Raw genomic sequence first — 24,857 nt, 5'->3', positions numbered from 1 at the left:
ATGACTTGTACTTTCAGTAAGAACACTGTTATTGGAATCTCAGAGAAATTAGGGCACCTACAGAAATGAGCCAGCCTTGACGTATTAAATCAGCAGAGTTTCCCTTGAAGTGTGGCTTTCGTTTACAGCTTTATTATTGCATCAGCGACTCTTTGGTTTGTTTTTACACAGTCTATGGTCGTCACCTGACTATTTTTTTTTTTTTTTAACTTTTGTCATGCTTTTTTTTGCCTGTACAAGGTAATGAAAGTGGCAGGAAAGCAGGCAAGCATTAGAGGAAGGCATATAGTAAAGCATCAAAGCCTGACAACTCTGACATGCAGTGTTTAGGACTCAGTCTTGGTACACAGCTTAATAGCTCTATCAGATGCCTCATCCCCTAATATCTGCTTTTTTTTTTATTCCATTTTCCTGACATCAGTACTAATTCTCCTCTCACTCCAGATCCTGTCACTTCTCACCTGATGCATCTGTCATTCCTGCCTATTCTGCATCACCTGATTCCCACTGCGCTGCTATTCATCTCAATCATTCCTCAGCACACACACCACACCTTTCAACTTCTGTCTATATCACCTTAGTGGTCCAGCCATGTCTCTTCAGTTGTTCAATTGATTCTTTAAGTTTGTTACCTAGATTACTGCTTCCGTGTTGACAACCTCATTTTTGCTTCTTAGATACAGCAAACTGCCTTTACTCCTATCTTCATTGACTCTGTGCTGCTTTTCAGACCCCCACCTAACAACACTATATCTTAAAATGAGAAAATAAGGTGAACACGTGTCTCAGGATTGTCTAAAATTGCATAAAGCTCACTGTCAAATACTAGAGAATAATGAGGAAAGCAACATTAAACTTTTAAAAACATGAGGCTTTGGTGAATTGGAAGGAAGTAAACTGTAAGTTTGCGCTTGCAGTACAGATTTAGTATAAATAGTACAGATTTCGCATGTTTTTCCATCACATTCTAAGAAATACACAGATGGTTGGGTTTACTGGATGAGAAAAGCAGCATATGTTGTTTACTTGACAGTTGTGTTCATTTTCACCTGTTCTTCTTTGGTATACAGCTGAAAGCACTCGTCCAAGGTACAGCTATGCTGCTGAAGATGCTGTTGCTGCTGGTTCCTCACACTCTCTGCATCCTTCACCACCTCCTCCTGGATGCTGCCAAACAGACTGGACCACAAAATAGATGTATTATTCCCATTCAGTCGCAGCTGTTTTAATACAGTATTTGAATCAGTGGGAGAGTATTCGACAGAACCAAACTGAATCAATGTGTGTTGTGGGAATTAGGCTAAAAAACATAACACCGCAGTAGATAAACTCTGTGTGACTACATTTTTTTAAAAGTTACATTGTGTAGACTCTGCTGGAAGTACAAGTGTGCACTACGCTTACCATTCTTTAGAGCTGTGCTCCCACTCGATAACAAGCTTCACATGTGGAGGTCCTCCCGGGCCGCAGAACTTCAGAGCTCTACAGCGCAGCAAGAAAAACACAGTAAAACCTCCAAATGCACACAAACATCTGATTATATTAGTTTTTTGTGCGATAGTATTGTATCATCTTCAAAAGCCAGAAAACCAGCTGAGGCAGCTGAGTCATAAAGCAGCCAATAGAGCTGCTCTGGTGGCAGTGAGCGTCCTTATAACGTTTGTGTTTGCTAGTTTTATTGTAAAGTCCATGATGCAGACAAGCACATACACACAGTGGCAGCAGGATAACAGAGTGACTTCAATCACATCTGAGTCCTGGATTGACATCATGTATCAGCATGCAAACATCTGATGTGGATTTCTAATGTGGTGACAAACCTTGCGTTTGTATTTCAAAGCTTACCTTCACAGGTTTGACCTCAGAAGGAAAGATTTAATAGCATCAATATCTAACAGCCAAACAGCTCTGATAGAAGGCCAAGGTACTTTTTTATAATCTGAATCTAAATGCTGAGGGTACGTGTTCCTATATTTTTGTTCTGGGAGGATGACATCCTCATTGACTGAGGGCTCATTTTTCACTTTAATACAAAGTCCTGCACTTCTATGGAAACAGACAAACCATTCATAGATGTAGCGATAACTTGAAAATGTCTTCTATGTGGTATAATGAAGTTATAACGCAATGAATCACAGAAAAAAATTAAACTTGAATGGCATTGATTTATTAATTTACAAAAAAAATCCAAGTTCCTACAGGTGTTACCCATACTGAAAAAAAAATCATAATACCACATACTATATATATTTTATTATTTGTATTTTGAACCTGTTTCAATTTTTACAACAAAGTCCCAAATCAAGGGCCAGAGTCTAAGACTTGATCATGTTCAAATGTCCAAAAAGCTTCTTTAAAGAACTTCAAAAAATTTCCAGGAGAAGTCAGCATTCAGTCGCAGCTGAGTTTATTGTTGAAATAAAAACCCCAGAGCAGTTCTTAGCAGTAGCTGTCACTGCAAGAAATACTGAACATACTGAGCTGTGCATCATCTTTTATGCTGTGGAAGTTGGTCATTTTTCTACACCTATAGGGTATATTTTTGATCAACAGTTTTGACACCATTATATTTTTCTAAATCCATTGTTCAGATCTTGTCTTCAGGTTATCATATTTCATCTACAGAGAACATGCCCAGACATGTTCAGACTTTGCTCTAGCTTCCCTGCACATTTACCCCTATTATTTTGTGACAGTTTTCATGCATATTACACTGCTACGTATTGTTATATTTCTTACACATTTTTTAAACAGTTATACTGCCTTAACTATACACTGCTAAGTTTGAGTACTCTGTATTTCATTTTTCTAAAAAGCATGTGATTTGTCTATACACCAAAAATACACGTTATACTTTATGATTGCACAGCAACCTTTCAGACATTCTCACTTCTACATTCACAGCTTCAAGTCCTTTTTTTCCCTCCTCCGCAGACACACACAATACAATCCAAACATCACTGATTACTGGAATGTTCATCATTATATATTTCACACGTTTTCACACTACTCATCAGTTTAATAGCATTTGCCATGATTATTTCATCTTTCACTTTTAACACATCGTACCCAAAAAATATTGTACTACACTGTCTTTGGTTCAGCAGACTCAGACCCAAGCACTGATAAATATTTAAGTCAAGCAATCTCCTTGTGCACATTGCTGGCTAAACGCATTACACTACTGGTCAAAAGTTTGGACACACCTTCTCATTCAATGCTTTTTATTTATCTGTATTATTTCCTACATTGTAGATTAATAGTGAAGATCAACACATTTTTGTTTACAACATAATTCCATATGTATTCTTTTACAGTTTTGATGTCTTCAGTATTAATCTACAATGTATAAAATAATTAAATAAAAACCATTAACTGAGAAGGTGTGTACAAACTTTTGACTGGTAGTGTATCTTGGAAATGTGGAAATTGGAAGCAGGTATATATTGCACCAAGTTGCACCTGGAGAGATTACATTACAAATTGGCGAACAGAGAAAATGCTTTTATGAATATATGGAAGACCCTCGTAGGTAAATGGCTGACCGCCTCCAATAGATTCCCCTCTTAAGCCACCTAGCACTGCGCTTGTAACTTCTAGAACGGCATCTTAAATGACATGTATCTTTATAGAGCCGTCACCAATCCACTTTGTAACACACGCTGATGCATCTGTGCTTTGTTATTTTTCTTTCATTTAAGTGCATATGTTGTCTCATTTGTATGACTCATATCGATGCTGTACATTTCATCAATTCAATCTCTGTTATAGCAGCTTTAACTATCCTCTTTTACTTTTTGATTTTCATACACCCATTATGTATGTCTTGATTTGTTGTTTTGCACTACCTAAAAACCAATAAAAAAAACAAAGAAAAAAAACATGCTTGATTAGATACAGGCACACACATACATATATGCATGCCTACTGAATATCTAGTCTAACCTGGTAGATGATCTCATTTCCTTGCTGCTTTGTGGAAGGCCTGATCTCGGAGATTGATATTGAGCTGCTCTCCTGTATGGCAACACTTTTATGTCCTTATTAACAAAGGAAAGAAAAGCCCTAATCTCTGCACTGTCAACACAACCTATTGCCTATAATCTTATTAAGGTCTACTGGTTTCTAAAGGTAATTGTAGCTTTTTCTGTAATGTACTTGAACAACCTGCAGCTGTAGCTGGGAATATGAATTTGTGTAGTTGTTTGTATTGCAGGTTTCATTTGCTCACATGGTTATTTACTGGTGTCCTGCCATTTGTGACGGCACTTTCACCTGCAGTCTATTGCTCATATGGCACATTTTCATTTGTGTGTCATTCCAACACCAAGTCCATTTGCAACAGGTTTTAGTGTGTATGTGTGAGTAGGATGTGTTTATTCAATTCTGGTCAGCCACAACAGCTCTGACACATCAGGGCATGAAGACGGTACCATGGGGATTACAGCTCTGTGTCAATATAGCATTCACATAAATGCTATTAACCAAGGTTTTCCAGCAGAACATTGCTTTGTAATGAGATGCTCAACAATACTGACTGCACCTGTGGGTGGTTTTCTTGCAAATCGCGTATATGTGGCCTCATCTATGCTGTCACATATGTATTACTGAACACATAAAGGAAACATGGATAGTGGTAAAGAAGGTGTTTACATACATGTGTCCATCTGTACAGATGCACAGTAAAGTATGCTGTTTTATTCTCGTGAGTGTAGGTGTATGTGGCGTACCTGTCAACTGCAGGGTGGTACAGTGGTCTGCTGTCCTGTGGGGACAGGTAGCTATAGGCTGCAGATCCTCCAACCACTCTGATCTTAAAAAGCACTCCAGCATTCTGCAGGCAGAGACACACACACTAAATCAGACGTGTCCTTCGAGAGCAGCTAACTCGTCTTTAAACAATAGCACTAGTGTAAATATGATCATTAAAACTCATCAGTCTTGCATAATTTCAAAACCAGTATTCACTGATTTTAAGTCAAAAAATAAAAACACAACTGCAGACAAATTGAAATGCCTGCAGTTTGAATAACTGATTTTTAACCACAACGCTTGAGCAGCAAACTACTTATAAACAAACGGAGAGTTATTTTTTTTTACTTTTACTGCATATTGAATGTTTAAAACAATAAAAACAGAACTGATTTATAGTGGATCCTCCCTCAGTGCCTCCCACTCATACACATCTATGTGAAAAAGGTCTCAAACTAAATTCTGTTAAAAAAACAAACAAAAAAAAAAACACTGCTGCCTTCTAAGCCATTAACACAGTGGTGTAACTGAGGACAGAGGGGGATCGCTACAAGCAGAAATAAGACAACTACATTCTGTATGATGGTCTCACACAGGAGTGCGACATCTTGTGTTTAAGAGAAAGAATGACAGACAACAGTGCAAGAAATTTTACTGCAATGATGTAAAAAGAGGCTGAAAACACAGCTGGTATCTCAAAATGGCAAATACATACTTCAGCCAATAAAGAAAGTAAGATGAATCCATTACTACATAGTATATGTGATGTGAATAAGAAGACAAAATGTGTTGTGGGAGGTCTTTAAAAAAAGCACATAAGTTCATTATAACTTTTCGTGCAATCAGACACAAAAAAGGAACTCCGTTACAGAAAAATAATGGACATAACAGGGACAAAAATGTTCTTCCTTGTAACATTGCCACAGAAAAGTCAGTGTCAAAGCGTGAAACAGTGAAATTTTTGTGCTGATACACAGTAGTTAAACGCACTTAAGTTTTCACACACATTTAATTCAATGCTTTTTATTTATTTGTATTATTTTCTACATTGTACTTTAATACTTAAATCAGAACTTTTATTGTTTACAACATAATTTCATATGTATTCTTTTATAGTTTTGACGTCTTCAGTATTAATCTACAATGTAATAAAATAATTAAATGAAAACCATTGAATGAGAAGGTGTGTCCAAACTTTTGACTGGCAGTGTATATCTGCTGTGTTGTGCAGCATGAAGTTAAGCTAAGTTGAGTATGAAGCAACAGTGCTGTTGCTGTGTTTACTTGTCGTCTAATTAAGGCTTGGCATCCATGACAACTAATTTAGGAGAGTATGGTAACGAAACAAAGTTTAGGATGTCACTAGAAGAAAATGAATGCAAAACAATCATGGCCTGTGGGCGGTGTAATGTCTCTGAAAGGACAGTGTAAACATGAATCAGTGATTTATAATTTCAGAACACTTATGAAGAACTTTCAGTCTTTGGAAATTCTTGAAATTACAAACAGTTCTCTGAGTTAGGGCTGAATCCCACAGGATCTACAGCACAAACATGTCTGGCAGCAAGTCGTTCGGCAGCCATACTCGTATAGAGAAAATGCATTTATAGATATATCAAAAGCTCTTTGCTGCAAGGACAAGTATTCTGCCATAAGTAACAGTTGAGTTATGACAGAAGAGAGGGCAGATTCAGGCACTAATGTGCTCATTCTATGCCGGCTGCTGTTGGAGAATCGGAGCAGCAGGGAGCATAAAGAGAAATAAATTAGCTGGTTAATAGGAGTCCAAAGCAGCAAATGAAAAATAGGCATGCATTCAGATTACCTTGTCTGTCTGTAGAAATATAACAGAGGAGAGCAGGCAAGAGACATCACACTGAGTGTCACATAAGAGTTTGTTTTTAAAAAAAAAATTGGAATTAGCATCTATAACCTGTCTTAATGGAGAATTGTCAATATCAGCGAGGATGCTGGATGTAGGAATATTTCCCAAACCTTTGAGAAAATGCCAGTGAACCACATCATGTAAGAAAAACACACTGTGGTCACATAAGCACAGTGAAAAAAAACCCAACAAAAACAGTGGATGAGTGGAAGGTTGACTGGAATTTTAGTAATCTTTTAATTTTGACCTCCTCTGTCTCTCTATCAGCTGCACTACACATGGTTAGTCAAATATGGCAAATCTTCAATCATAAAGGAGGCCAGGAACATGAATTACGTGAAATATAGTGTCCCTGTTAATTGAATGAAATGACTGTAAGGAGTAAGCATGTGTTGCTAAAACCAAAATAACCATGAAAAATTTGAGAATGCTCCAAAAATCAATGCCGATTTAGAAAAACCAAACTTCCACATAAAATTAATTTTCAGTGGTGACAAAAAACTGGAACATCTTGCAGAGCTCAGATATATTTAGCAGTTAGCAACAGACCTGAAGAATTTGTTAAGCCTTTTAAAGTTAGGATGTAACTGTTGTGGCAACAGGAGCCAGGAGAACTAACTTCTCTGTGCATTTATTTGCAAAATTTGCAAATTTCCAACTGGAAATAACTTTTAAAATAAAACTTCGCCACAGCAGAAAAGGTTTTACTATGTTAAGGACAAAGGGAAAATTAATAAAGATGTACATAATATAGCCTTTACCTCACAAATTATTTATTCTCTTTATAGCACACCCAGGCCGTGAAAGAATTCATAGTATCATCTGAGGTCATGTTTTTTTTTAGTATTTTTCTTTCTTTTTTTGCCATGAGTTGTACCTTCTTGAAAAAAACTCTGGGTGGCAGCAAAACATCATGTAATGGTAGTGCAATAACCAACTAAATGAATCAAAGCGCTCACAATTACTGCCCACCAAAGAATGAACAGTGTATTTAAACAGACAAGAAGGTTGTGTTTATTTTTGGTGTCTATATTACACATGTTTATATTAAGTTCACAGGACACCCTCTTATCATTAGTTTTATTATTATTTTTTTTGTACAGCAGATTAAAACTGATTTTTTCAATGTTTCCTTTCCTTCATCAAAAATTTAAGTCGTGCCCTTTTTGATCACAGGTGGCATTTTCAGGTAAAAATATTCTATCTACCAAGAGATCCCGGTGATTGTTATTACAAAGAAGAAACAGAAAATGAGGGCAAAGAAGGTCTTAGCAACTTTGTTTCTACCCAGACAGGTTTTGAGGAATTAAACTGAGATAGCAATCAGTAAATAACAAAGAGTGGCATTTCTTTTTCTCTTCCTCCATAGTTCTTTTCTTATAAAGCAGAGAGCTGCTCGATCTGGATGAGGCCACCTCAAATATTGCCTGTCACCATGCCGTTGCCCACGGCAACCTGACGACCAGCGGCGGGGACAGTGTGCGTGAATGGGTGCTAGTATGTGGCTGTTTATTCAAGGGTGTCCAGCTGTGGATTAGGCCTTATGATGTACAGATCACTTGAACTGCATATGGAGAAACAAATGAAGCTGAAGCGGAGCTTGTCGGGGGATTGTTGCCACAGTTCGCAGCACATACTGAGTGGAAGAGAAAGTAGAGGTGAATTTTAACATGCAAGGCTGGTGCTCTGCAAAACAAACACTTCAGAATAAGAGGACACACTGTGTAAATACTAATTTAGCTATGTAGTGTGTAGGTGTGTGTCTACAGAGAAGTGACATCTTAAATTTTAAAATAATAGAATAGAAATAAAATCTTACTTTCTCTCTTTATTTTACCATATAGACTCTCTTCTACACAGTTAAAATAGGAGACTTGTGTTATTGTGGCGTGAGTGGGCGGCGACATAATTGAATTTATGCCCAGCACATAAAACCATTATTGCTCTCACATAAAAGGAGGCACTGCTAGTGTGTGTGTGTTTGCTTTTGTGAATATAATGTCGTTTGCACTCCACTACTGTATGGTTAAATTGAATTAAATATTTGATGAAAAGCAGTTCACAATGCTTCCAATTGAAATACTTCTTTAAGTGAAAAGTGTAAGAGACAGGGACACCGAAGCTCTCAAAGTGGCACAACCAACCACAAAAAGAGGAACACGACTTGAATTTTCTTAATCATTTATGGCAGTTCAGTATTTTGACAACTGTACAAAAATTTACAGCTTTTGTTGGTTTGAAAGCTTTTTAGTGATTAGTGCAGAAAAGAGGAAGTGATTAGTTGGTTGAAAGCGTGGTTAGTTTGCAATAAATTAAAGAGGAACAAGTACAGATACTTAATTGTAATAAGCCACTGACAGTCTGCCAGAGAAGAGTCCCACCTACAAACACTCAAACTTCAACAACAGTAATTACTCAGCCAGGATGCTCAAAAGGAAATCAATTTTGTAGTCGCAGCAGAGTAATGAGTAAAAATTAATCCCCACAATTATGAAAAACAAGCATGCGATGGACTGCGTAACTCTGCGGTTTAACCTCTGTCTATTTTTACAACACTTCAAATGTGACTCAGATGTAAAAACTAAATAGATCAAACTTCTGCCTGCTTTCTGCTCCATACTGCTGTTTGAATCTATTCCTCTGGACTGCTGGAGGTCACAGAGTCCAGGAACCTCTGAGCTGAAGGGTCGAGGACACAGAATAGAGAGGCTGACACATTATTGGTTAGTGAGGGTGCAGGCATTACCTGAGCCTGAGATCCATTCAGCATCAGATAATAGAGCTTGCTGAGGATGCTCTGTTGCAGCTGGTCCCAGGAGATGCTCCTGTCCTCCAGCATGAGAAATGGAGGCCCGAACCTGAGAGACAGGAGGAGAGGAGGGTAGGAAAGTGTTTTGGTGTTATGAAAATGAAATAAAAATGTTGCTTATACATTATTATTAATTACAATTTCCATGAGGAAACTTCAACGTCATTGTTTGTTTTTCCCCAAGTTATTTACTATCTAGATCCTTGCTTGCGTTGTATCTATTCTCAGATGTATGTCGCTTTGGATAATGACAGCTGCTAAATTATATTGTAGAAATTGTACAAATTTAAATCCAGTTGTTGGAAGAGTACGCTTTAAGCAAAGGAGGTCAAGTTTATTGCTTCGTCAAGGAACAAAGCGCAGTTATGTGATGATCGGCGTATGTTTCTGTCTGTCTGTTAGCAACATTACTCAAAAATGAACTAACGGATTTGGATGAAATTTTCAGGAAAGGTCAGAAATGACACAAAGACCAAGTGATTAGACTTTGGCAGTGATGCGCCTTATAATCTAGAGCTACAGATTTGTTAAAGATTTCTGTATCATTGCAAGATGGCGGCACTGTAACTATAACAACAAATGAACACTACATCAGCTGCCTGCTGACGATCACATGATTGCGATCCTACTACAAATCCACCACTGCGGACTGATCAGTACTTGTACGTCAGAAATCAAACAAGGAACAATTGATTAAATTGTGAGGGTGTTTCCGAATCCCATCAATTCCCGCCGCCCTCTACATATTTAGGTCACACGATTCGGTATCCGTACATAACGTAGCATAACATAACATAGCATAACACACGCCTGTGCTCAGGCAAGGTCATTTTGTTTGTGGGTACATCTATATTAAATGGACACATTCTATGTTGCCGTGATTTCTGCTACAAATTTTTTCAAGAGCCGTCGGAAATGATACAAAGACTGAGCAGCCTTGGTGGAGTACTACACTCTCTAAGTGCTTTTCTTGTTGAGAATGTGCCAAAGAAAGTCTTCACAATTTTTTCGTGTCATCACCATATGTGTCAAGCTGTCAGGTATCGAGCGCATCAACATTGTGCTGTCAGTGATTTGTGTCTTGTACTGACATCCTGAAGTGACATTATGTGTGGTCAGGAGACAAATAAAGCTGAGAAACTGTTTTGTGTGCCATAACGCTGTGCAGTCTGGTGCTTGTGTTACACCAGACTGCACAGCGCTGGATATGTTCTAAGCACTTAAAAAAAATTGACAAATAAATTAACACAACAGTTTGCATCCACCTTTTTGAGTCATGACAACCTCTAATGAAATTATGTTCTACAATGAGTTATTAGGAAATTCTTCTTACAATCAAAGGTATTTTTAATCAACAGTTATTTAATGATTGGCAGCATAAACACCAGTGCCTATATTGATTATGCATACCAATGAAGTTGTTCAAAGTAGTATTTCTATGTTATCTTAAAAGAACTTAACTGTTATTCATTTAATTACTATATTTCTGAAGTTTTAAAGTTGTAAAAATGAAGTTGCTCATATGTTAAGTAGGTTGGGAAGGGGACTTTAAATCCTGAACTGAAGGTAAAGAAAATAAAGCAATCCAGTTAAATTTAATTTCATTACCTTAATTTGATTTTAGTTAACACAGAAATTTGAGTATAAATTTCACACAATATTAAGTTGCTGCAGTTACCAACATTATTATGTCAACTCAACCTGTCAAAACAATGTCTGCAACTTAAAAGGTTTATCTAAATCATTAAATAAAAAACAAATTATCATGCATTTAAACAAGTGGTGGGAACGGCCCCCTTGAATTACTAGTCTAAGAGGTTAATGGGTCAGGCAATTTGACTTGTGTTGCCTCGACAAAAGGCGAGTATTTCACATTTCTCACAGATTATTTTGACATAAATAGCTGAATATTGAAGTTCCAAGGTTTGTAATTATTTAGAGAGGTTGTAATACACACACACACACACACACACACACACACACACACACACAGAGAAACAATCACAACCAAAACTCAGCGATAAATCCTCATTTTCAGTCTCAGTTAAAATGTTGTAGACAGATGTTGATTTAATTATACGGTTACTTTGGAGACTATGATCTCGAGTATATGTCGGCAGTCTCTAAAATCTTGTGCAAAGCATCTCAGAAGAGTCAAGCTGTTGTAGCTTTGCATTTAAGCATAGTTTTGAAATGAAATGTTTAGCAATCCCATATAGTTTTGTGCTTTGTATGCATGGAAATTCTACTACAACATTTTAATTAGCAATTAATCAAATACGGCCACAATAGCTACATTGTTTTTTCCAGATCATTTTGGTGAAACATAACTACACAGACAGACAGACTCAGATATTTACTACAGCGGAGCAATCGAGCCTTGTGGCATGTGGACAGATGAGTCTTCAAATGTCAGACTCTGACATTATCAAGCCTTTAGGAGCATCTGCTATCTGTTCCTGTCAACCTTCCATCCACACATGGATCTGTGAGATGCAAGCATGAACACTGTTCATGCTGGTGCACTTAGGAGCTACAAGATCAAGTCCCAGAGGGGACATGATGAAAAATAAATGTGCCTTTCCTTGTGTCAGTAATAGATTTGACTTGATTGATCCCTGTAGAGAGATGCTTATACATCAGGAACACTCGTAATGGTGATGCTTCTGTTCACAATGAGCCCCTTGGTATCAAACAATTAGCGTCTGAATGCTACTGCAATCCCTACCAGGTACCCTGATGGACACAGTCTACCTAAAGGTCAAATTAATATCTCTGTGAGATTAATGTTCGGTGTTACAAACCACGCATCACGTCGTAATGGCTTCAGGAAGATTAACAGGAACTGACTGCAGCCTTTGGAACACTAAAAACCTGCTGTAGCACTGCTGGGAAGAGGAACATTATGTTTCCATCATGTACATGTACATGTACATTGGTTAGCATGTTTCCAGGAAACCAGAAACACACGGTGGACAGGTCTAAGATGCTCCAGATTTTCAAAAAAAAAAAAAATTCAGTTTGTGATTTTGAAATGTTTAGGAAAGTATTCTACTTTGCCTGACTCACTCTGCTCAACATTTTACTTAGAAGGGAATCATGGATGCTCAACTGGACTATTTTCTCTGCTTTTGCTGTCGTTCATTTGGTGAAATGGAATTATCTTGAAAGTAGCTGCAGAATATTCTCTCGTAAGCCAATAAATCCTTCCTTATCTCATAATAACTAAGCACCGTAAGTGTCTGGATCATTTCAAATATTTGAGATGTTGCCTCCAGTGACAAAATCATCATTAAAGAGGTAGATATTATCAGAGCAGAACTCCTCTGATTTGTGATGTTCTCCAGCACCTGTGGGATTTTTATCCAAAACACAACAACACAGTTTACCTATGAGCAGTAAAACAAAAATCTTCCATCCAGCTCCTTCCACTGTGATGCTGTCGTGCATTAGATACATTCAAGATGCAAAACAATGCTGCCTACCCTTGTTAGAGTGTCGTATGGCAACCAATAAAACCTAATTTTTACAGGTTAGGAAGTCCAGTTTGACCACATTGTTCAACTCGGTTTCAAGTTTCTACACAGTCAGCTTAAAGCTACAGTCGGATATGAGATTAAACTGCACAAGCTGAGTAAAACCACCCGTCGAGGGAATTTGTGCAAGACATATACAGGTCAGAGTCAAACAAAAGTTTGATGCTGAAAGGAAGAAAATTAACAACAGTAGTTGAACAAGCTCTAACACACATATGAGAAGACAGCTATAAATAAAATCTCATAAAAAAAAGTAAAACTCACAGTTGTGTGCTTAACAAAATCAATTCATTGAATGAAACCCTGAATAAAATGAATATGTTATATCAAGTCAAAGAGATGTAAACTATCAATAAAAAACAAATCAAGAGAAATAAATAAACATTATTACCATTCGTCAGCCTCACCTGACAGCTTGCTGGCCAGATCCTGCTGTGTTGCACATGAGGAGGAGGACCTTCGTGGAGCTGCCCTGGTTCAGGTACTCAGATGAGAGGGTGCCGGATGGAGGTAATCTCTGACCATCAGGTCCAGCCGTGGAGGTGTAGGGGGAGGAAGGGAGGCTGTGGTGATACCCTGAAAAGAGCAGAGGAAGCAGGAAGAGCTGTTTCATTAAGGCTGATACACAAACTGCTGGAGAGCGATCACAGTTCTTGTCAATCTGCTGTTAACAGTGATGAAAGTTTTCACAAGTAAGTATCAGCAAAATCACATTAATATTTTTAACCAAAACTAGTGAACGTAGACACATAAACACATAGAATAAGTGAAAAGAACCCAAGCTCATTTAATGCACTCTGTTTTTAGATTTTTCATTCATGTAAGCTGGAGATTATAGATATCAAATGTTATTATTATGATGACTAGAACTGCATTGAGATGCTTGGACACCAGCTTTTCCAAATTCAGGTTCATACTTCAGATCCATAAGGAGAATAAAAAGGTAAAGAATATTAGGCAATGGAGATTAAGAAAAACTAGTCGCAAACTGTGGAGAGTGCATTTCTTTAAATTTCAAGACAGTGTTAAAGTTCCTCCCCAGCTTACAACAAACAGAGACAAATTTGGTGGCAGAAAGCTGCACTATTTTTCAGCAGCTCTCCTCTAAAAGCGCTGCTCACCTTAATAGCTTATTCTATCAAGCTGGCGGCACTGAAATGGACTGGGGTTACAAAACAGCTTTGGGTGTCAAAATGAAAAACTGCCATGCCCGCTATCAACTAATGTCACATGTTTACACTTTTTAAAAAACACATTTTCAAAAGAAACGTCCATTGCAGTCGGATTGCCCTTTGATTCTAATTTACCCCGAGGAGCTGGAAAAACTATCACATCTGCAACAATGGAAAAAACACTCTGCTGTGATTAATAGTGAGTAACAACTGGGTAGGATACAGGAGGCACAACCTCTTGTCTCCCAGGAAACATAAATTTTGACATTATCAGAGGATTTAATTAAACAATGCTTGTTTGAGCCCAACCGTGCAATTAATCATTGCCGACCTTTCAACACACACACACAAACACACACAAAAGAAACTTAAACACATGCAGGAAAGCAAGCAGGAATAGATGTAAAGCCTATATGTTCTGCCTGCGTAAAAGCAAGCAGAGAGATTATGAAGGCACAAAGTGTTGAACTTGAACTTCAGTGAGTAAATACCTTTTTGTTAAAAATGAGTGCTGACTGCTAAAATAAGACACTGAATCTTATGGAGATGTTCGATTTTGATGTTCATATATATGTGCACTTTTCAAACTCTGCTTGTCTTTTCGATTCAAATGATGTCTCTTTATGTTTATCGCTTCTTATTTTTTAAGATATAAATGCTGCCTCCACCGTTTCAACTCAGTTTTGTTTTAACCCAAACTGTTCATGCTCTTGATAACTCACTGATTGCCTAAAATAAGACAAGACAAACTTCACTGATGCTTCCCTGGAGAAATTCCCATGGAGGAGCAGCTAGACGCAAATGAAGCGCTACAGCGAGAAATAGAAAATGTAAAATAAAGATTAAAACAAAGATATAATAAAGACTGTGCTTCACATGTGCAGATGTTGAATGATGGATAAATGTACCAAAGCTGTAGGACAAATACTGTATATAGAATGGTACTTCTAAAAAAAAATAACACCGCTACCTTATACTACTGCACCTGAAAATTTAAAGAGAAAAAAACGTGTTTCATTGTGTTATTGCACTTGAAGAGCTATAAAAATACGTTTTTTAAAAATCTATGTATCCCTGAGTACAGTGCTTCTTTGGTCCTTACTCAGTGGCCAGGACATCTCCAAGAGGTTTCATGATAGACCTGAAGATGTTTAATTACATATAAATGTGCATACAACATACAGTGTTTATACATTTATTCAGAGTTTTTTTAAATTAAATGTTAACTCTTTCATGCCATCTGGTGGTGATCTGACAATGTTATATTGTGGATGATCACAATATAGGCATATGATCTGCTTTTCAGAGGAATCACACATATTGCATCATTCAATAAATAAATAACACTAATGTCCATGCCTTCCTATTCCACATGAACTAAGCAAAAAGCATGATTCATGGTAACACAATTAGAGCGACGCACACTGGATTCACTACGGATCTTGAAGGTGCAGCTCATTTCGCATCCAGAATACAGCCGCCATTCTGAAATTAGCATCAAGGTGGCAGAGTTACCAATCAACACTTCTGTCAGCAACATTTGCACCCAGGCAACCAAATGCACGACTACCCGTGTGGGCTCCCCTAATCTGTGGGGAAAATTTTGAGTCAAATCATGGATTGTGATTTTACCCCACAAAAATCCTCCAATTCACTCTAGTAAAACTGCTCAAAACTCAAAGACACGTGACTTATGAAAAAGTACCACATGACAAGAGACACTGTTTCTGTTTTCTGGATTCTCGATCTAAAAACACCTAGAATCTAGAAAGCAGCAGAAAGAGCAAACTTTTGTGGAATGTCTATACAATCAATCCAATATTTCTTCACACATTTTCTCTCAGCACCAGGATTTCAGCGAGTAATTTTATAAGCAGAGAGTAATACGTCGGGTATAGCGAGCAGTGTGATTTCACCCACGTGTCTCAGGCGTGCTGGGACAACCTCCTACCAGACTCTCATTCTCACACCATTCCCAGAGATGGATGGTGGAGACCCACAGACAGAGGAAAGTGTTAGTGAGGGGACCAGAATGGAGAGAAAAGAGGAGACTGTGAAGTGGGAAAAGGAGCTTGAGCCGAGAAAGAGCAGCACTACCTAATTTTCTAGAAGTAATTCCCAGACTGAAGTGTGAGGCAACAAGAATTCAGTCAGGAGAGACGTTCACAGTGACTGAGTGGCACTTTGAAGGTCCTCTCAGAAATGCACTGATTTTGTGATCAATTAGCATGATATCGAACCATTTGTTGTTGTTCTTGTAACGACGTCATGGTTGCTGCGGGATTCTCTTTGTAATCTGGTATTTGTAATTAAAAGATAAACATTTCAAATGAAGAGAATGAACAGAGAGAGAAAGAGACAGAGATAGAGAAAGGGGATTGTGAGGAGAAATAAACAAGAGAAATAGAAATTGCTCTTGAGGTTGAACGTGGTGCGTACGGCAGCATTAATTAAACAGCTCAGTCCTGCCGTTGACACGACGCCTCCTCTGGCGCTCGCTTCCCCCGTCTTTCCATTTCTTTCTTTTGTCTTATCCTACTCTTCGCTTTCTCCCCCTTGTACTCTATTTATCATTGCCACTATCTATTTTCTCTTTCTTTCCCCACAATTCTCCATTATCTGACCGTTAGGCATGAATCAGCCCTCAGCTTCATGAAACTAGGCAGGTAATGAGAGTAGAAAATGAAAACGGACAAATGAGAATAAAGAACAATGAGAGTGTTTCCGATATGAGGGACTGCTGAAGGAGAGCGTTTTGTGCCAGGGAGGACATGTAATTCTACATCACCCACAACATTATGACAACAGATGAGTTAAGTGTGTACTCATATACCAGTAAGTTACAGTCCAATATTCTGCTGGGAATAATTGTGTCCTGCCACTGATGTGGGTGTAAAATTGATGTGTACCATAAACCTACCATTGTTCCAGACCAAACACACCTGCAGAGAACAACAATCCCTTACCAGGACAATGCACCCTGCCTTACCTAAAAAATTACCAAGAAACAGGTCAGGGAACAAGACCAGGAGTCCAAATGTTGACCCAGCCCTTAAACTACCACCTCCCAATCTGACTGAGCATCCACAAGGAGCACTGGAACAAGTGTGATCCACAGAGGCTTCTCCCTGCTGTTAGTGTCCCAGAGCCAGAGGATCCGTCTCTATGGCTGTTTTGGCCACACAAGGAGAACTAACACAGTATTAGGCAGCTAGTTCTATCGGTGTACATCCTAGCACAGTCAAGACTGCGGTATGCTTTGAAGCAAACAAATGCAACATTTTATTCTAGCTTAGTGACTTTTAGAAATCAAAGATCTCTCAGTTCCACTGAACAGCACTGCTACTCTCGTGGAAAGCGGAAGGAAAATACTTGGTAACAGACAGTACGGCACCATTGGTTCAGTGTGGCTTGGAGCTATTGAATAAGAACATCTTGAAGATGGTTGTGTAAAAAAAGTCCCACAGTATTTCTGTTCATATCTATAGAGGATAAATGTCTGTATTCATTAGAAATGTGCTCTTGATGGTCCCTTTACTCTGCAGAACTCAATTCGCACATACACATGAACAAAAAGCCTTGTGTAAGTAGACAGTTATTTTTTACTGCTGCATTAGGGGCAAAAGTCCTCCAACAGTGGTGTCTTATTTTCAAACAGCTGTTATTTCATTACTGATGTGTAAAAATAAAACCCCTGGAGAGCACTTTGGGCACATAAGCAAGTAAAAATGAAACTTCCCCCGAATCCCAAGTGGTGCAGGTCCAGATGAGTGACCCCTGTCAGTGCAATCAACACACCTGACCAGAAATACCCAGGTGAGCGTGGGCTTAGTCCTCGACAAATCTGAGGGCAGCAAACAGCCATCTGACCCCAGAGTGGCTTTGATGACAGCGAAGCACCTGAGCTTTTTCTGCTAGCAGCAAAATGACAGATTAGGCGGTCGGCGTGGGGAGGAACTGAATAACACCTGATGCTCCGTCTTTTTACCTTCTTCTTCCACCATCCCTCAACTACATCCAGTTAGTTTCCCATCTGCTGTGCCAGTAGGACAGCACAATATCGTGTCAACAGAAGCCCCAACTCCCTTATATTAGAGGAAAACAACACATATGAGCAACAAAGCTGCAATCAGTCACACTGCCCAAGGTGTTTTGCATGTAGTTACATCACGTCTTAAATATTATTCCAGGAAAGCCTCATGCTGAACTCAAACTGCTTGTGAATAACTTTAAATACGTACGTTTACATGCTGCATTATAAGATAAAAATGCATAAGATCCTCTAAGATGTACTGCAGATGCTTTAGATTCCAGTCTTCAAATAAAAAGCTGACGAAAAAGTCACAGAGAGGTTTTCTGCCAATGCAACCATTAAAAATAGAAGACTTCTTCTAGTGTCCTCTGCCCTGCTGACTGGTTCACTTAAACATAATGAAGTTGGGTTGCAGCTTAGACTGTACAGAAGGTGTTTTAACATGCTTGTGGGCAAAGGAAGCTTTCAAGCTGGCATTTACACAGGCATTTATGCACCGTTTGTGTCCTTCTTAATAAGGCAGCTGAGCGGAGTGTAGCTGTTATTTCCCAGATGAATTGAGAACACGGTCTAGAGGCAGACGTGGTGATCACTGTAGACACATCAAATTTCTTTCTGCTTTCAGTCTCTTCAGGTTATTTTAAATGATGAATGCTACTGTAGGGGCGAGACTTCCCCTGTGAATGTTCGTGAAATATATATATTTTGTTGCTTTTCTGCACCGAGTTTGCTTCAGGCAGCCTGTAACCGTCTTAATGGAACTGCATGGAATGTGCACTTTGCACGGTTTAATTTGCATGTCTGATGTATCTCAGTGTGAGTCTATTTATGTATAAGTTCATAAGCTGCAGGATGTTTATATGCATTGCATATAAACCATTGTTCCACTCATACAATAGTGTATCCTCTTAGATAATACTAGTTCCTTACTTGTAATTTTCACAAACTGTCGAACTAATACTCAATTTTAAAAAGGTGCAATGCAGTTTAAACCAATCAGTTTCACTCAGGATTTTGTCTACATGCTTCTAAAAGTTCATTTTCTGCTGCAAGACAACCCACAAGTACCCCATTTTACAGTGAGCAAAGATTTTCTATAATGCTTAGAAAGTGCCTCTGGTGATGAAAACTAATAACAAAAACAGGGACAAACCACAAATGTTATTATGCACCATTTCTCATCCAATCAGCACTTTGCTATCTAATGGCCAAAACAAATATTACAACTAGAGCAGCATTTGAAGAGCTCATCCTCTGCCAAGGACAATCCCTCAGCTTGCAAATATAATGAAAGTGGGTTCTTCATGTGACTATGCTCCACTTCTCCACCAAATTTCATGAAATTCGGTCAGTTAGTTTTTTGGGGAGATGGACGGATGTACAGAGAGATGAACGGCACTGATTTCGCACATCTTTGCCTGTGGTTCGTGCCACAGCAGAGGAATAAATCTTATACACAACACATCATATTGAATTGATGATCCCGCTAAAGCGGCAGCTGAAGGATGTGACAGCCAAGGTAAACACATCAGAGTACTATTACAGCCCTTTGGTGGTTTGATGAAATGACACACAGGTTTACACACAACTCCTCAGTTCCTCATCACAGCACCTGAACTCAATCACTTGCTGTTTGTGGAACCACATGCAATAAGTATGTATGATTGCGGAGAAACTGAAAGAGGGACTTTGAGATATGTTATAGTTACTGCATGTATCTCAGAATGCTGATGCTGTTTGTGTGACCCCTTTTCTTCCACCTCTGCCAGGGAATTAGCTCCTTTTTAACTTCCAGTCTAACAAACACACACACCCTTGTCTCTTTTGGCCTGGCCCAGTTGGCCTCTGTGCAAGCAACTCCAACAAGCCACTCTGCTCAAATCACGATTGGCCTCTCCATTTCCCACAAGACTTGGCCTTTACTTTTTAATTTCGAGAAGAACAAGTGAACATCGCATGAAGTTAGCAGGCTAAGCTTCCCTGCACTTTCTATTCAGCCCGAGTGATTTTCTTGTGTGGCTTTGTGGAGCTTTACCACTCTATTTATGTGCAAATCGCCCGGATTGTTGCGAATGAAATCGAACGCTATTGTGGCGCATTGGACCTAATTGATTTTTCAGTGTTTTTCACCAAGAGACCCCCTGCTGCCATTTCCTCTAAATGCAAAACCTCATTACTGTACCCGAGAGCAGTGTTGATTCAATATCCCCCCCAGAACATTTACTGATAAAGTTGGAGAAATTCGACACACTAAAATACCCAGCCGGTGATGACGACAGAAGAATTCCCTGCATGCAATAAACCCTCTGTGGCATCTCAAACAAAGTACCCATAGTTAATTTACTGGATGTTTACAATCGCTGCTCTTTGTGTCTTGCTATTAAATGAAGGACTATTCATTATTATGTCCTATCAATGATAGAAGAGAGAAAAGATCTTTGGGGGGACTTTTTACCTCCCTCCTCTACATCCTGATTACGTCTTCTTTCCTACAGTGAAGAAAATGTGAAGGAGGAGACAAAAAAAGGAATCGAAAAAGGACAAGCCAAGAATGAGGGGCAAGTGGAGGCCGTTTGAAAAATTTATTTGGCAAAAGTGAACTATGATCGTCATTTTACTGCTGCCTCCACAACAGACATCCACAAATAAACTTGTCAATATCTAGTGTAGCGAGTGAATTTAATGGGAAAACTGGCTCAGCTGACCCAGAATAAGATGTTTCAGCGAGTATTGGATTGTCTTGAATTTTTGCACAGGCATTCTCCGCAAGCCGCATGCAGCATGGCTGTAGACTCTATCTTGCTTACATTTGTTTTTTTGTTTTTTTTCAGACCTAAAATAGAAATGTGTTATGAAACGTGAAGGGGTGCGACGGTGTGGACATGTTGCTACAGGAAGTGGAGGAAAGATGAATAATCCAGGAAGGCCAGTGTGAGTAATACATCCAAGAGTTTGACACTTTACCCGAAAACCACTCCACACACACGCACACGCACGCACGCACGCACGCACGCACGCACGCACGCACGCACGCACGCACGCACGCACGCACACACACACACACACACTCCCTCTACAATGGTTTATTTTACAGTGAAACAGGATTTCAGAACTCTGGAAAGTTGATAATCACTTTCTCTGCCTCACAAATTGAAAGGTAAAAAGTGGAACCTTACAGTTAATGTCAGAAAGTAATCTTCTTGGAATGTGCGCCTGAAAATATCTTACTGGGCCACATTTTTTTCCCAGAACAACATTCTTTTTTTTGCCTCAATGAAATGAATAAGAAGCCTGCATTTTTGATGCTTTTCATGTGCAAATCTCTATGCAGCAGTCTTTTTGTTTTCTTCACCATGCACCATGATGACAAATACTGTGACGGTGCAAAAGGAGGAGGTAAAGCAGACAAGAAAGTGTGATGATGAACACCATATAAGCGTGGAAAAGCATCTGTACATGTAACCCTAACCCTTTGCCTCATCAGGGTTTAAATTTTTCATGTCACCCCCTGATGTTAAAGCACATTCTCAGCCTATATATCCTTGAAACTCAGCAGAGGGCAGAACATCAAGTCCATTTCTGAGTAATTGTGCCATGAAACTACTGTTTCAAAGTGACCGTACATCTGCCTAATCACCTTCGAATTATCATGCTGCTGAAGCGTGACAGTGAGAGAAACTATAAAAATATTTTTTACTAGTTTTTAAATGAACTTTTTTGGAACAACTTACTGTAATTTTACAGAATATCCCTGTTTTGTATAAATTTCAATCCATTCCTTGACAGCAAAATAACATTTTTACTGTATTCAAATCAGCTAAAAATATTACTTTACAGATATTTGCAGTGATTTGAAAATAAAATGGAACTAAAAAAAGGTTTAGCTTTGTTGCATTACAAATAATGTATAATTGAAAACAAAGAAATTAATTACTAATTCACATGTTAACTATAATAAAGTATTAGGTTGATAGTAATTTGCCATGTTGCAACATTCTACAGAGAAGTAACAAACCGTATTTAAATCAGTAAAAAAAAAAAAATTAAGTTTTGAAGATATTTATCATTTTCTAAAAAATATATATATTTACATTAAAGATTAAACAAATACCAAGTCATTTTTGTTATTTGACAGTTTTTTTGTTTATTTACAGAAAATATATTTAAAATATTAATTTTCATGTTGTGTTTTACAAAAAAGGCCAAAATTATAAAATAAAGGACACACGAAAAATGTTGTTTTACAGACAATAATTTGCTCTTTTACAACATTTTACCATAAAGTTACATTGTTTTTTAAACTGTATTTAAATCAGCAAAAAACAAATGACGATTTCACAGATGTCTGTCATTATTTGAAAGAAAATGTATATATCTTAAGGACTGCTGCTGCCAGAGTTTCATTTCTCTTTTTAAATGGAATTTGTTTTTGCAGTGTAAATACAACTGCCTGGTGAATGTTTCAAACTCAGAAGACCATAAATCTTAGCCACATGCTGAGCTTATATTGAGACTGAATTCTCTACATCACAGATCCTTTTATTACACACTGTCCACCTGATGATTTAGCCACTAATATAATGGCTGCATCCTGTTTGTGTGAATGTCTGTGTCAGCATGTTTGTTGAGAAGCTTGAAAAGACACAACATGAATTTCAGCCATTCAACAGAAAAATCAGTCAGTAAAATATGACATAAAATGGGTTTCTGGGCTGTGCACTGTTAAATTCATGTTTAATTTCCCTGGTAATACAGTTTATTTTCGTTTGACGATTATTATTATTGGTACAAATCCAATTTTGTGAGTGTAGCTTCATTTAAATGTTTTTGAAAAATGCAAATTACCTGAGATAAATGAGCCAGCTTCGCATGTCATTCAACTGCGCTTCCTTTATCATGTCTGCAAATCACTGATTAAACTTTCTCTCAGAATGAGACATTCACGTGGTGTCTATTTCAGCAAGAACACAGGCATTAGTATGATCATTCATTCTCACAGAGAGAAAACAGGGGTAACAAGGGAAGCTAACACAGTAGACGACACGCCAACTTATTCTCTACTTATGTACTGCTGCCACTGCTGAGAACAGGAAATGATGCAGCTTATTTGTTTTTTTTCTGAGTGACTAAAACTTTAATTTTCTTCTCCCGCTATTGCCTGACTGAGACCAAATCACAAATTAGCATTAGTCAGATATGAAAATACACAAAACTGCTGATTTGTGACTATAACTCTGTGTATCGACATTACAGGCATTCATTTCAAAGCTGTGCATGCATACAAAAAATCACATCTTAATTCTAAATAAAAAGAAAGATAATGCTGACATCAATACAGCAACTCATCACAATGAAGTTTATACATGAACATGCCAAAAGAAATTCACATCTCTTGGAGGAAAGCAAAACACAGACCTCGCAGTGAAGTTGTTGTGCGAGTTATTTATTACACTGCTGGACCTACAGGCATTCTGTACAGTCATCAGTCACGGCCATCATATGGCTTTACTTTTTCACATGAGCAGCAAAAACAAGCTAGATGATGGGCAGCACTCCCTGACATAAAGGGACAAATCAAAGGAAAAAAACAACGTAAAGTGTCTTAATAAGTTGCTGGGCGAACACTTTCCACCAGAAAAGCTTCAGAGCTGCATGGACTTGATTCTCTATCCTCCACAACTAGATCGTCTTTGGAACTCGAATAGAGGCACTGAACACGATTTTTCTAAAAGTTATTCCCTTATTTGGTTTTTTGATGCCATTCTATTCCAAATAATTCTTCATAGGTTTCTTTTTGGTTGAGATCAGGTGACTGTGAAAGGCGTATGATTCACATAAATTTCAAAATCATCAAAGCACTCAGTGACACCTTAAGCGCTATGGATGAGGGGCATTGTCATCCTGGAAGAAACTACTAAGAGTCAAGGGTTCAGCTTTTTCCTTTAGGACCAAAATCAAACAACAGGTCTGTACACAACACACGGAAACACGATGTGGCTTCGACAAAAAGACACTGGCTCAACAGGAAATTATGCAGAAAATACTTCCGTACGTGGTCCTTTATCTCCATTATACCAAACTGAAGTCTCAGCAGCAATAAGTGTGTAAATTCACGCGCTACACACTCAGACATGACATAAATCCCACTGAACGAAGTTATGATATCCTGGAATCTGGTCTGCTGTGATCCTATGAATTATTCGGCAGCGGAACCATTCATCATTTTCTTCAGACGCTCACGAGAATAGAAGTCACATTTGCCAGTGAACACTTCAGTGTGACTCATTACGATGGCATTTGTGCGTCCTTGTGTGCGCTCTGTGCAAGGTCTCCCTCGAGGGCCATGTATTTATGAGGCTCTCCAGTGTAATTCTAATGGAGTTTTCACTGTGTGAAGCGACAATAGAAATGCCTCCTGTTGAGAAAGTGAAGAGTCTTAATTTTTCATGAGCACTTTGAGTATAGGAGTGAATTATTGATGTCATTCTTCTTCAGGGGTAACAAAATCCCTCATAAAGCCTTCACTGAGCAGCAGATTGGTGGGTAAAAGGCTAAACACAACTTGAGTAACAGGCAAACCACAGAGATCACCATTAATATCCTCACAATTACAGCGGGAATATGACTTATTTAAGCCCCTTTCAGAGGTGATTATTGATCTGTTAAAGCA

At 38.4% G+C, this 24,857-nt stretch overlaps 1 protein-coding gene across 1 annotated transcript in view; it reads right to left on the bottom strand.

The window, feature by feature from the left end:
• The window catches only part of usp43a (ubiquitin specific peptidase 43a), a 130,422-nt gene that overhangs the window by 29,172 nt on the left and 76,393 nt on the right, over positions 1-24,857 (bottom strand). The window contains exons 7-11 of the mRNA XM_023263720.3: positions 13,390-13,558; positions 9,384-9,495; positions 4,731-4,834; positions 1,405-1,482; positions 1,050-1,179 (exon numbers count right to left, since the gene is read on the bottom strand). Of these exons, the coding sequence (XP_023119488.2) occupies positions 1,050-1,179; positions 1,405-1,482; positions 4,731-4,834; positions 9,384-9,495; positions 13,390-13,558 (593 nt within the window). The remainder of the gene's footprint in view (positions 1-1,049; positions 1,180-1,404; positions 1,483-4,730; positions 4,835-9,383; positions 9,496-13,389; positions 13,559-24,857) is intronic.

Source organism: Amphiprion ocellaris, chromosome 4 (genome assembly GCF_022539595.1).
Source record: "Amphiprion ocellaris isolate individual 3 ecotype Okinawa chromosome 4, ASM2253959v1, whole genome shotgun sequence".
In the NCBI taxonomy this organism is placed as follows: Eukaryota; Metazoa; Chordata; class Actinopteri; family Pomacentridae; genus Amphiprion; species Amphiprion ocellaris.
This window is presented reverse-complemented; position numbering and strand designations above follow the sequence as displayed.